The sequence below is a fragment of the Corvus moneduloides genome, chromosome 13 (genome assembly GCF_009650955.1).
Source record: "Corvus moneduloides isolate bCorMon1 chromosome 13, bCorMon1.pri, whole genome shotgun sequence".
In the NCBI taxonomy this organism is placed as follows: domain Eukaryota; kingdom Metazoa; phylum Chordata; class Aves; order Passeriformes; family Corvidae; genus Corvus; species Corvus moneduloides.
Window position 1 is genome coordinate 9272229 of NC_045488.1, and position 13684 is coordinate 9285912.

At 40.7% G+C, this 13684-nt stretch overlaps 1 protein-coding gene across 1 annotated transcript; it reads left to right on the forward strand.

Annotated features, from left to right (window-relative positions):
* Positions 1-1452: 1452 nt before the first annotated feature.
* On the forward strand, positions 1453-12437 carry PGPEP1L (pyroglutamyl-peptidase I like; the record flags this gene model as incomplete). The annotated part of the gene is made up of 5 exons (XM_032123176.1): positions 1453-1546; positions 4183-4235; positions 10285-10401; positions 10856-11085; positions 12016-12437. Coding segments are annotated over 5 exons (684 nt in total), but the record flags the coding sequence as incomplete, so codon positions are not given.
* Between the last annotated feature and the right edge of the window lie 1247 nt (positions 12438-13684).

Sequence of the window (13684 nt, forward strand, 5' to 3'; positions counted from 1 at the left end):
TACTTAGCTTTAAAAAAAAAAAAAAAATCCAGCACAAATCAAAAATAACTATGAGAAGACTGGTATGTCATTGCCCTGTTCAGAATCATAGGAAGTGTTTTAATGACTGGTCAAGCAGAAAAATTAATGGATAAAAATCTTGACATAGGAGTATGAAGTACTGTAGGATTTTAAAAGTAATTCAGTGCTACCAGTGGCAGATTTCACCTTATTTAAAGCTGCAGAAAGCTCTGCTTCTTGTATTAGAAGCTCCTCAGCCCCCAGCAGCCAGCAAAAGTTAATTCTGCAAGTTGTGTTAGTCGGGGAAAGAAATGGATGGTGGAGTCAGAGTCTTTTAAATAAAGAGAATCCACAAATTTTTTTTGTGTCTCAGCACAGGACTGTTTAAATGACAGACACAGGTCATAGCTCCAAACCTCATTCAGCCACCACCCAATCCAAGGGATTTCTTCAGAGATTTTTTTTCCCCCCTAAGGTCTCACAATTACGAGCTCTCCTGAGATAATATAGTGGCTTTCTATTCTTAGCTTATTTCTCCCCTCCCTCTCTCCTTCCCTCCCTCTCTCTCTCTCTCACACACACACATACACTTCCTACTCAAAACAAGACCCAGTGAAACCCTCTGCCCACATAGTTATAATTCCCAAGAGAACTTGCATATGCTTTTGTTTTGGGCAGTGACAATGTGCATATGTTTTGATTTCAGGCCCCCCCCCACTGGCTCTCAGGCTCCACTTTAATGAAGACAGACCAGCTCTTAAACTCACCAGTTTCAGCAAGCTATAACCCAGCTTCTAGAGTTCCTCTGACCTTGCAAGTTGGAGTGAGATTTTCTAACATGTTGCCTGTTAAAGAATATTACTGAGTAAATGTTTTGGTTTAGCAAATACACACATTTTCCTATTGGTGTTTGGTTTTAAAAGTGTACAGTGCTTGGACTCTTTCATAACAAGCCAGAGATAAAGATCAAGAGTAGTAAATCAGGTAAGTGCTGTGAAGAGGAACAGCAAAGTTACCCCTGAGTTTAAGTTAGTAACAAAAAGTCCAAGAACAGTGGAAATGGACAGACAAGTTTTTGTAGTTGTCATTCCTCACCATTGAAGTGAATTCCAACTGCTAAAACCAGAATACCCACAGAAATATAATAAAACTGATTCAATGAATTTTCCGTTTACTTGCACATAAACAAGTGATGAAAAATATTGCTGGATATTTTGCAAGAAATTTCTTTAGGCTTTTCCTCTTCTTCCTAAATACTCCATGCCTGGGAAAGGAAAGAATTCAGGGCAGTCCCAGTCAGCCAGTCAGTCAGACTTCTATCTTTAATAGAGGCGTAATAATTTTTGCTTTAAAAGTTACATGAGTCACAAATCATCCCTGTCATGTGAAGCCAGACTCATCACAGTTGGAAGAAAAAAGGTGCTCCAAATGAAGATTGCCACAGATACCTGAATTATAATACTATTTGGAACTGAAAGACAAGAAGATTCCACCTTCTGGAGCATAGATTTCGTGGATTCAGATTCCAACACTGTGGTGGTGACTGGTAAGATTTTTATTTTATTCTTTGAGCCAGAGATGGTATGCACGCATGCTTGATCTTTGTCATAAACAATTTCCTGGAGGGAAAAACAGTAGCAAATGGTCATACTAACATTTCCAAATGGAAAATAACTTGCTTTGCCTTCCTAAGAAAAATCAGATGCATGTCAGAGGAAACAGACTGCAGTCTGCCCTTTTTACTGCCATCCAGTTTGGTTTGTTGTTCATTCTCTCCATGTTTTAATCTTTGTTGACATTCTCTCTGATCCAAACCACATAGCTCAAGGCAGTGTAGGCTACTATTAGATAAAGCTTACCCAAAAGAAGCTCTGAAGCAAGAAAACCAGGTTGCATCACAATGTCATACAGTCAGTGTCCAGAATTAGAGCAGCACATGGCAACTTTCAGGGGCTCAGTTTCATGGCAAGGTAAGGGAGTTTTAATCAGAAGATGCTGCCTCATCACTGCTAAACTAAACCATTCCATTTAAATATACCAAAGGAACATGCCTGAACATGCAGCATGAGGGACCAAATTTGGAGTTTCTCTTGCTGGCTCCAACTACTACAGCATCACAGAGGCAGAACCACCAGCTCAGAGAGTGCTGAGCTTTAAAAGGTTAAAGCTCCTAAGGAATGCAGCTGCTTGCTGTTCCTCTTGTTGCCACTGGCTCATCTAAGGGCAATCATTACACATATCTTGACATGTGAGTTGCTGGATAATTTTCCACTGCAGGTCATCTGAGGACATAGGAACGAGGGTGAAGCTACATCAAAGAGATTTGCATCTTGCTGTTTTCAATTAAACACTTTTTTTTTTTTTTTTTTTTTTTTTTAATAGCTGCAAGATGGACAGAACTAGTCTGGCTTGCTCCAGACATAACTGCAGATGAGCTGGATGGGAGTGCAGGAGAGGGAGGGCATGAGGTATTTGCTAACCTCCTAAAAGGCCGACAGTCTGGTTCTCTCCTATGATATTTATGGCACATACCCTTGTTGGGAACACTTCTTAGCACCCTGTTAGTTTTTTCTCCCTTTAGATCACCATTTATGTCCAGAAATCTACTTGGTCAAAAAGTTTTAGACTAGTTAAGACACAAGTGCATCTTTAATCTACTACAGAGATTATCACAGCATGTCTCTGTCACATTTTCACCTGCTCAGAATATAAACCTGCTGGCAGGGAGCCCAGTTAATTATATGGTGCCCAATAACATTCAGCCAGTTACCTCTCCACATTGCTGCAGGTATTGCAGTAAAACTCTCATATATTTAGTCATTTTTCATAGAACAATTTATCCTAAGCAGTAGTTTCTTAGGGCCACCACTGACACACGTGTTTCATTGTGAGCTACCTAATAACTTCATTATAATTCTGCAGTTCCGCACACACAGGTACAGAAACTTGTACAACTACAGCTCCAAAATGGAGCAGGTGCCACCCTAATGTTGCTCTCAAAGCAGAGTGGGACTAATGGGGTTTTATGTTCCCTGTAAATGTGAAATGAGCACCATTTTCTTTCTTCCCTCCCCATAGTAGAAACTCAAATCTGGAGAAAATATTGTCAAAAATATTAGTACCATCGTGCTTTTCATAACATTAAAGAGAAAAGATGGAGCAGTTATGAAATAAGTATTAACAAATTAAGAAATTCTTAAAGTCTAGCGCTAATTAAGCTGTCACAAGCCTGCATTTAGGCTTAATTGTCTCCACATACAAGTAGCTTTCACTGTGCAAAATAGCAATCATATGCTGTCAAGTATTTATTTGTCCATTTAAGGATTTTAAATATTTAAGAGTTTTAGCATTAAAACCATTTCACAAACTCATTTTCCTGACACCCAGTATCTAGGACTTGGCAACAGTCTGGATTGAGAACAGTAATTGAGATTAATAAAGATAGTGGGAGTTCTCCATCAAACATTTTAATGACAAAATGCCCATCTGCTCAAAATTAGTTTTCTTTCTTTTTATTTAAAAAAAAAAAATCTTTCACAAAAAAGGATGCATAAAATTGAATGTAATACTTCAGAGTCAAAGTGTTCTTTCCCCTTTTCTCCTCTCTTTTCCTGGGGGAAAAAGTGAAATAAGATTTTTCCCAGCATCACAAAAAAGCACACTTTCCCTGATAGAAAACTCTAAGTTTTCATTACTTGGGATTCAAATAAATTACAAATTAAATAAATATTGCTATTTCAAACATTTTCATTAAATATGCTTATCTTCATCTTCATGAGCTTTAACAATAAGAATGATACATTAACTGTGACCTGGGAGTATTTAAAACCATAACTTTTAATAGTGGTATTTCTATGGATGATGATCCTTCCCCAAAACCATCATTTACATGATCTGTCCTATTGGTTCCACTACATTTACCAGCTTTAGTTAAGGCTCTCTCATAAGAAAGCCTTGACATGAATGAAGATTGCAGGATTAGTTCTTCTATCAGTGAAGATACAAAATGAAAATACTATTCCCTTAAGTGTTATAAAGGCTAAATCCTATCTAAAAAACTCAACCTCCATAACCAAAAATAGGAAGATAAAGAACAAATACGTGTGTGCAGACATATCAGCACCCAATCTGCAATAGCAGAGTAAGCACAGGTTAAAACCACCTTTCTTTCTTTCTTTTCAGGTTTTGGTCCCTTCAGACAATACCTGCTCAATTCTAGCTGGGAAGCAGTGAAGGTAAGCATTTTAAAAAAAAAGGAGGGAGGCTTTATTTTTTAGGGATCTCAACACAAACCGGTTTTAGGCTTTCCATTCCCTTAAATTGACTCATTAAACAGAATTTTACCCAGGGTGCCTTCTCTACAACTATTACATATGCCACAGGTTGTGTCTGTCTTCAGTAAACCAATCACCTGTCCTACCACAGTTCATTTTATCATATCTGTGTGAGGTGGTTTCCTTCTCACACACATGTAGCCTATTGGGTTCTCACTGCCTGCTTCAGGAACACAGAACCTAAACTGTGCCAGTTCTAAGTGTGAGTTCACATTTCGGCTTTGGCTTCCACTTTCAAATGACAGTGAAGTCTACAGTCACACTGAAAACAAGGTCATTCTGAGGTTTTTTCCCTCCACACACCTTGACTAGCAGTAACGAGTCTCAAATGCTGTCTGGAAAATTCCTGCTTGTTTCCTAAATCTGTGTATTAGAACAAAATTAGCTGGGGGATACAAAGACAAGGTTTGGATACCTGGCTTTCAGCATCAACTGATTCATTCTCCCTGTCATAGAAAATGGCCTTTCCTGGAGTCCAGTTACTCTCATAAGGTACCTATGAACAGTGTTATTGTGAGAGGATCTTCCACATAAGTTTTTAGCAATCCCAAGGTAGAAAGAAGGTTACAGAATGAAATCTGAAACTAGTGGGGAAACAGTCAAAGTAGTAAAATTGAATTGGAGCGTTGGTCCAAAATGTGCAAGAAATGACAGATAATACTGGTAAAACAAACCAAAGGGACTGTGTTCTATTATGAAGACTGAAACAAGTCCATACATTTTTTAAATTCTTTTGGACACTGAAATGAGAAAGGCAGCTATAGGAAAGTGTTAGTAATGATAGAAAGGTGATGGCCCTACAGGACTATAACCATAGTACAAATTTTGGTAACAGCTACTGAATATCTGTTTTGAAAACGAAGTGCACTCAAGCCAAGTAAAACAAGGAGCCGGTATGTTTTGCCAAAGACCAAAGCTATAGCAATTCCACCAACACATACATCTTTTCTATCCTAGCTTTGTAGGGTGAAGAATGCTGAGTGCAGCTTGGCGTTTGGTAGAATAAATCTATTGCCCCCTCCAAGTCATAAGGGATGTTATCCCTGTAGGCTAACAAGAAACAAAAATACTTCTGTGATACCTTTCCACACCCCAGTCATGACAGGAGACACATAAATTATCTTAACTCCAGCGTGACATGTGCCCTAAACCATAAATATTTGTCAGTTGACAGCGTTCTTGCTCATTATTTCCTGATTCCTATTGGTTCTAATTTTGGGTGCAAGATCATCCTCTTCTGACTGAAAAGAGAGCATGTTCTTTATCTGCAAGCAAAACAGCCTCAAGCGAGAATGCACCGATGGGATGAGTTTTCTGTAACAATGCCATGAGCTGGCTACGCCAGGGAGTTACGTAACAAGGGCCACAGCATTCCATAACAAAACAGATGTCAGTCCTTGTGTATGGAGGAGAACAAATCCATTTCCCTCTGATGTGGCACCCTCTATGTGGAATTAATTTGTATTCTGACTGGGGATGCTGTTTTGGTTTCCTATTCCCTGGCAAAGGTGGTTAATTCAGGCAATTCAGAGAAATCTGCTGCAAATCTGGAAGTACTTTGAATTTTGATAGGCTTCTCCACACTAAATAGCAATCTCATAGTATTGTTCCATTGGCCTCATTCATAGGAGTAGCCCTATGATCTTTGGGAAGCTTATGCACATATATTAAAGATAGCAAAATTTAGTATTTACATCTGGAAGTAATCCTGTCTTGGCTTGGGGTATCTGTGTGGATCACTGGAGTGACATAAAACCCTCCTGCCAAAACCCTCTTTGCTGTGAACCACGCAAGTGTGCACTCAGATTCATCCTCGGAAACCTGCTGAGCAGCCAGAACAGACCTACTAAATATGACTGATCAGGCTTAATGCCTTTGTAGGATTACCCAGAACTATCCTCATTATTACACCAAAATGAAGTAGGTGCTTATCAAAAGCCTGGATACCACAGCACCCTCAGTGATGATGTAATGCTGATATATGCAGTCTTAAAAGTTCACATCCCAGAAGGGTCCTCAAAAGCATCTGAAATCCTGTAAAAATACATTTAACAGTTCCAGTCTCCTAATTCCAAAGCATAGCCTCACTCTTCGTGCCTTTGAAATGGATCCTTTGCCAAAGAGAAATGGCTGCCCTTCTGTGAGCAATACTTGCTCTTACTCACAACTGCTTCCTTAAAATCCCTGTTACCAGCTCCTCCACAAGATGTTGCTGATGGGATCAACTGTTCTCCTGAACCTCTCTTCTTGCTGTGGGAAGGATCAGAGATTGATCCAGTGAGCACACAGCCCATTCCAATAGCCACATCCCTTCTATGTTCTTACTGGACACTCAGGAAAATATTGTTTCTCTTAAAAATTAACTGTTTACTACTACTACTACCTTTTTGGTGAATAAGCCAATTTTCCTTGAAGCCCTCCTAAATCCAATGATAAATCTTGGTAAAACTCTGCAAATCTCTATATCTGCTGGTTTAAAAAGAGTATTTGTCCTGAATTGCCTCTTTTATAATATGAAGATATAATTTTCCAACAACATGAGGAATACCCCATTGTTTTTGCATGGACCCAAGTTCTCATCACAGCACAAGACTCTCACACAAGGCCTTCATCAGCATTGCATTCATCATCCATGGAATTTTTGCTTCTCAGCAGGTACTCCTCAAGTGTTCAGGGAAAAGGGGATCAAATGGATCTGAAAGTACAGGCAAACCTGTCAATTCAGGGTCATGGAGAAGCTTCAGAGCTCTTCCAGACACCATCACATGGCCCAACATGGTTGTCTAGCACTAGAAAGACAGCTTGTCTTTTAGAAACCTGTCTCACTAAGTTTTTCATGGTTCTCATAACTTCATTCACCTGAAATACCCTCTTAAAATATGCACGAAAGCTCTGCCAGCAACACTTTTAACTCTGGAAGTGCAGGACATTCTCACTAAAGGAAAACACCACCAGGTATTTACTCTGCATTTGCTGACAGATCACACTGAGTTAGCACAGTGTGTTAGTGCTGCAGCACCACATGGGACCTTCAGAATCCCAGATCCCCTGATTTATTTATTCCATACTACAGATTGATTGTCCCACCTAATAACCCTTGATCCAGCCGTGTTTCTGTGTCTCCTCCAGAAGGTCCTGTCTGCAGCTTGGCAGCAAAATAACCTATCAGGGCAGTCCACCATCAAGGTCAAAGTCCCCAGTTAATAGGGCACAAATATAAATTGAGTGACAACATTCATAGTAATTAAACTGTTAGCGCAAAGAACAGGTCACATTTCCAACTGCTTCTGGGAACTGCGTCTGCTATCAGGAGATGAGGATCAGATCTCCCAGTGCAGCTTTTTATCCTGCCACTGACCATGTGGTCTTTGGAAATCTGTCATTTAATCTGTCTCTCTCCCTCTCTGCTTTAGTTTCATCATCTGTGAAACTAAGACATTCCTATTTAGTGCTTTCATTTATGTTTCGGAACTTTCTTGAAAGCTTTAAGAAGGTATCTACAGGGTTAGAAAAAAACCAACCCAAAACAACAAAAAGCCTGAACCAAACACACAAACAAAACCCCACGAACCAGCCACACAAAACACCTTTGTTTGCAATGTACTTGCAGTCTGGCTGGGGCAACTGAAAACTTCTGGTTTCCTTTCTGCACCAACACAAGCAGTTCACAAAATTAACACACACAACTGGCTTCCCAGCAACCCAAATCAGTGAGAACTCAGGCAAAATCAGTGATATTTTCTGGAGTTTTCTAGATGCTCAAGCTGTTTCCAACATGCAGTGAGATACCCAGCACCAACCTGAGCACAGTGCTGTGCAAATCACTTCTCTTTGGGCTGGAACACCAGTGGACCAGGACTATGACCAGAGCTCACCAACAGCTTGAGGTCAGCAGCTGATAATGCTGGATTTCTTCTCCTTTCTAGAAGAACTTCCTAAAAAAGAATCTTCATGTATTCTTTTGAACCACTTTTCCCACAAAACAGTCCTCCAAAACTTTTCTCCTCCTTTGAAATTTCCTTTCCTGTTTCAACTACAAAAGACAGGCACTTGTGTACTGAACCTACTCACCAGTGTGAGCTCTAGTTTCCAGGTGCAGTTACCCTTCTCTAACCATTTTCAGTCTCCCACCTTAAATGCAAAATTGGTTCTGGTTAAAGCTGAGACAAGGAACAACCTTTTTTATTTTGCTCCATGTTTACACAGCATCTGGTCTATCAGGGTGTAAGCCCATGGCTGGGAGTTTTAGACAACACACTAATACACATTATTGACAACACACTGAAATTGCTTCAGACATAGAGAACCATCTTCCTTTGACACCAGTTCTCAGCCCTTTGCTATTGGCCAGCTTCAGTTTTGTCCTGCACAAAAGTATTTCTGTGTGTTTCAGCCATGACAACTGGTGACAACAGAATGTCTTGACCCAGAGAGCACGAGAGGAGAACAGCATTACAGCTGGCTTTGGGTCTCCATGTTCTGCACCAAAGTTAGGGGTAGTCAAGTCCTCTAAGCCTCACAGTTGAAAAGAAGGAATCTCATTAAATGTAAAAATTAAAAATGCTTTGGAAAAGAAAATGCTAATTGTGAACCAGCTGGGGTTTTCTTGTGTGGAGGCTCAGGCACAGTACAGCATTCTTCAGCGAGATGATGCAATGGGCTCTCAAAGACTGTCAGCGCCCACAGGAAAAAAGGCTGGCACTGTTCTCCAAATGTGTTTACTTCCCTGCAGGCATTGTTTCCTTGCTTGTGTCAAATAGTTTATTGAGCACAGCTAATCAATGCTTCCGCTGACAAGAAAATTGGAACAGTTTATATAGGAAGCGAGTGTAGAAGGGCAAATTTCCCAGAACTGTGGGCCTCATCCGCAGGGCTATCCTGAGTGAGAAATGAGAACCTGAGAAGGCAATGACACTGAATACAGTTACAGGTTTCTTGGGCTAATCAGACACCTCCACATTTGCCTGCTCCCCCTAAAAAACTTCATGTGTACCATCCTTTGGTAGCAGCTTACTCAAATGGAACACAGATTTTCAACCACCATTTTCCTCTTCTGGGACAAAGCTTTCCACCTCAGATGAATTCCTTCTGCATCCTGCCACTGCAGCTGCTTACCTTCTACTGAGGCCAATGCCTTGTTTGTTAGCCCTGTTCCACTGACAAAACCATTTCAAGTCACTTCCATGGGACATTTATTCTCCAGACCATCTTCCAACCACCTGGCCAACCTGCTACTTTGAAGGGTGCCTGTGTTCCATTCACCTCAATTCTGGGCATAATTGTTTTCTTAGGGAAAATTGGTCCTGTGTGGAAATTCAACTGTACATAATTGACAGAGAAGTAACATCTCAGTGACATTTCCTTTTACTAGAGAAACATTCTAGACCAAAAAATTAGATTAAACTCATTCTAAATGCGACTTCCTCATATTGACAGTGACCTTCAGCATAGGTTACCTGAACCTGGTCAAGCCAGCAGATCTCATGTCCCTGGAGTGAAAAAGTCATGCTTAACGTGAATTCTCATTGTTTTTGTCTCTTGGCAGTGCACTTTTTCTACCAGATCTTTCAGAGAAACAGCTCTCACCTACAGCAAATGCTTTCATGTGTGGAGCTTTTCTGAGAAACGCTGTCTCATGGTTCCCCAGGGACCAGTCCCTAAGCAATAACCCTCCCACCCACTGGAGACTGAGCATCTCTTTGGAAAACACAACAATGGCTCCACACGAACGGACGTGACATTAGGAAACTGTTTAGCACATTTTAGACTCTTCCAGTTAAAAGAGAGGGATCAACCACAAAACAAATTTCATTGCAGACCAATGTTCAGGAACCATGGGCTTAGGTGTAGCTCTTTCAGGTGTTTTCTCAGTTGAATCAGCCCAGTTTCTTTATCACAGTCAGAAATCCAATGCTCCTTCAAGTCCTCAGTGGCTTTTTTGTAAACACAGGAGCTGTCCAAGAGAGGCCTTGGTGAAAACATCAATCTCCAGATCATGCAGCTGCCAGTGGTTTACCAAAAAGCCAAGGAGCAAGTCTGCAAGATATGGACAACTCTTCAGCCACTGGTGGGTAATGACAATGTTACACAATTTCCTCCCCTCCCCTGAATACAATGAAAAAAATCTCTAAGAGAGTATTGCAAAACATCAAACAACTCTGGAAAGTGACTATTGAAACTGTGATCAGGGTTCCAAGCTGAAATTTGGAGCACACACTAATTAGTATGCTGGTTTAACCCCATGCTATTTAAACAGCATAACTGATGCTGAACAAAGGCAAAGAAAAAATCTACCATAAACTGCAAAAAAGGTGCTGCAGCTCTGACTAGACACAACAAAAACTACAGCCTAATTTGGTTCTCATTTATAATCCCTTATCGAAGTTTTCTTTAGACATGAGCAAGACTCTCCACCTTGAAGCCAGTAATTCACATAATGCTTGGCCCTTTTGCATCACATGTTTTTAAAAAACAGGTCTCATTTTAAATTTCCTGTTACTCACTCTGGTGGGAAAAACCAGCTTACAGTTCACGTTGGGCTGGCTTCATCCGCCACAGCGCTCATCATCCTGGAGCAGTGTGGGAAGAACAAAGGCTACCAGGAGAGGGATGCTTGTGGTTTTCACCCAGAAGGTGCCTGCTGCGTGCTAGATGGCCCAGAAAAGATTGAATCTACAATTAATATGAAGACTCTCTGGAAAAACATCTCAGTGGAAGGGATTAATATCATCCTGTCCAGAGACGCGGGAAGGTAAACATCGCGTATCAGGGGCTCACAGAAACAGCTCAATCCACTCATTTAACCTTGGGGAATCTTTGCCCTGACCTTCTGTCCAACCAAAATCACTCTGAAGCAAAGTCTTCAGAGGCACAAGTATGAGACTGGGATGAATTTAAATTTTATGTAAAGCAGCCATCATGAAAAACTACAGCCAGTAAATATTTTTCCATAGATTTGTAAATTCCAAACAAAACAAGTTCCAACACAGCACACCCTATGATGAACAACCCCAGTAAACCTCAGCTATTAAGAGAGTCTGAAAGCAACACCAACTAGTAGCAGATTTTAATCTATTTTTCTCAACTGGGAGGGATACAAAATGTAAATAGATACACAGGAGAACAGCAATTACAGGTACTGTTAGAACCAGGTCTGTGATTTCATTATGTGTTCCAGTAGAACTTGAAGCAATTTTCTACTATGCTAATCTTCACTGGAAAGGAAAACAAAATCGAAATTTTTATTTTATTTTAAATAAGAACCAGCTAGTCTTAGCCCTTAAATTCAGGATTTGCACCTGCATTTTAAGAGGTAGAATGACAAGAAAAAACCCCTTCAGACAGGGAGATTTTATGACTTAGGCATAAACTGTGTTACATGGCTGTAGTTTCCAGCAGGGTGTGTTACCCTTCCCACCCCACAAGAATGCCTGTCTTGTGATTTTTTTTTTTATTTAAAGTTCTTTGTGGGTGGGTGTCTGAGAAACCAAACCATCAGATAAGCAACATTTGTTTCACAAACTTGGTTTATTTCAGCATTTCCTTTATTCACTAAGCAAATACGTTCTTAATAATTTCATAAACCAGATCTGGTTTGGCTACTTAGAATATTTAAATTTAATCAAAGTTTACTGAGCCCTTAATTTAGGTTTCTTGTTTTGTTTTGTTCTTAATATTGCAGGTACATCTGTGATTACACCTACTACACTTCTCTGTATAATGGCAATGGAAGAGCTGCTTTCATCCATGTCCCTCCATTATCTGAATCGGTAACAGCAGAATTTCTAGGAAAAGCATTACAGACCATTATCTTAGCAATGTTAGAACAGTGTGTGGAACAAAGAGAAATGGATCATGTAAGAAAAAAATAATGATTTCTTAGAATGTAATTCCTTACCTCTGAAATGAAACAGATCTAAAGATTATTAAAAACCCACACACAAAGGATTTTATAGCCCATGTTATTTTCAGTGAAATTTCCTTGCAAAACCCAACCAACCGTTTGCATCTCTTAGAAGAGGCTTGAGGGAAAAAACCCAAATGATTGGCAGTTCATATTGCTAACAATAAAGTTGTTCAGATTTCAGAAAGTGTGAAACTGAATTGACAACCTTTTACATGCTTAATTCTGGTTCTGTTGGTTAGGAAGACATTAATAAAGACTTGCTGACCCCAGATGGATGTTCACAGCTGTAAGGATTCAGCACAGGATGGATGTTAACAGAGATCCCCCTCAGCCCCTGTCTGAGTCCAGAGAGTTCAGCCCACAAAAAACATGGGTATGGGAGACACCAAAACACACTTGGGGATTCTGGTATGTGAAGTTTTACAATTCTCTTTTACTGGCCTGCTGTAGATGCCACTTTCCACATCAGCAATGGGCTCTGACCCAGAGTGACTTCAGAGTACAGAGAAAACTGGAATCCAGCAGGATCTATAATGCTCTTGGTAATGGGTTTCAACGCAAAACCACCACTTTCCCCAAGTTCTCAGTGCCTGTCCCAAGAAAACACCATAGCCCTTCCACAGAGTACAGCCCAAAGGCACATCCAACAGCTAACCTGTCCCAAGAGAGGCAATCCTGAAGCACTGCACTGTGGGAAGGGTCAGGGCATGTGATGGTAGCTACAGAATGGGAACCAAAAGAGATCCCACATTGTAAAACATGGGATCAGGCTCCTCCACATCCCAAACAGCACCATACAGAAGTGCTGGGTACCACAGAGGGTCACAGCACTGCCCTTTAGCACACAGAGAATGTCCACACTCTCTGTAATCCTGCTGCCAGAACACAAGGAGAAGATGAAATCAGTCAGAAGAACAGCACAGCAGCAGCTTAATCTGGACACCTGGGATTTCTTGAGGGAAACAAAAGCCTGTTCCTCAAGCACCATCAGTAAAAAGGACAAGAGACAAACACAACAGCACACGCAGCTGATGGGGCTTTGGGCCACCATCGAGCCTTGCTTCAGTCAACACACTGAAGACAAAGTCTGAGGATCTGGCAACACCAAGATAAGGCTGATTTTCTTGCCTGTCTTTTCCAGTGTTACAGAAAGCTGATAACCAGGTGCTGTCTAGCTGAATGCCTCACATGGGGATTGCTGTGCAGGTAAATAAGTAACTAACAATGCTCACCTTATTCACAGGAACCGCTTTGTGCAAAACTGCTGAAATCTCAGCCAGAAAGGATCCAAAAGCTCGGTGTCTCTGGATGAAAATGCTTTTGATTTCAACCAAACAATGGCAGTACTGACCCCTTTTGAGAGCAGCTCAATTAAATGCAGCCAGAAAGGGCAGAGGAAAACCAGAGCAGCTTTACTCTGAGTTTTCTAACCTGTGCTTGCTTT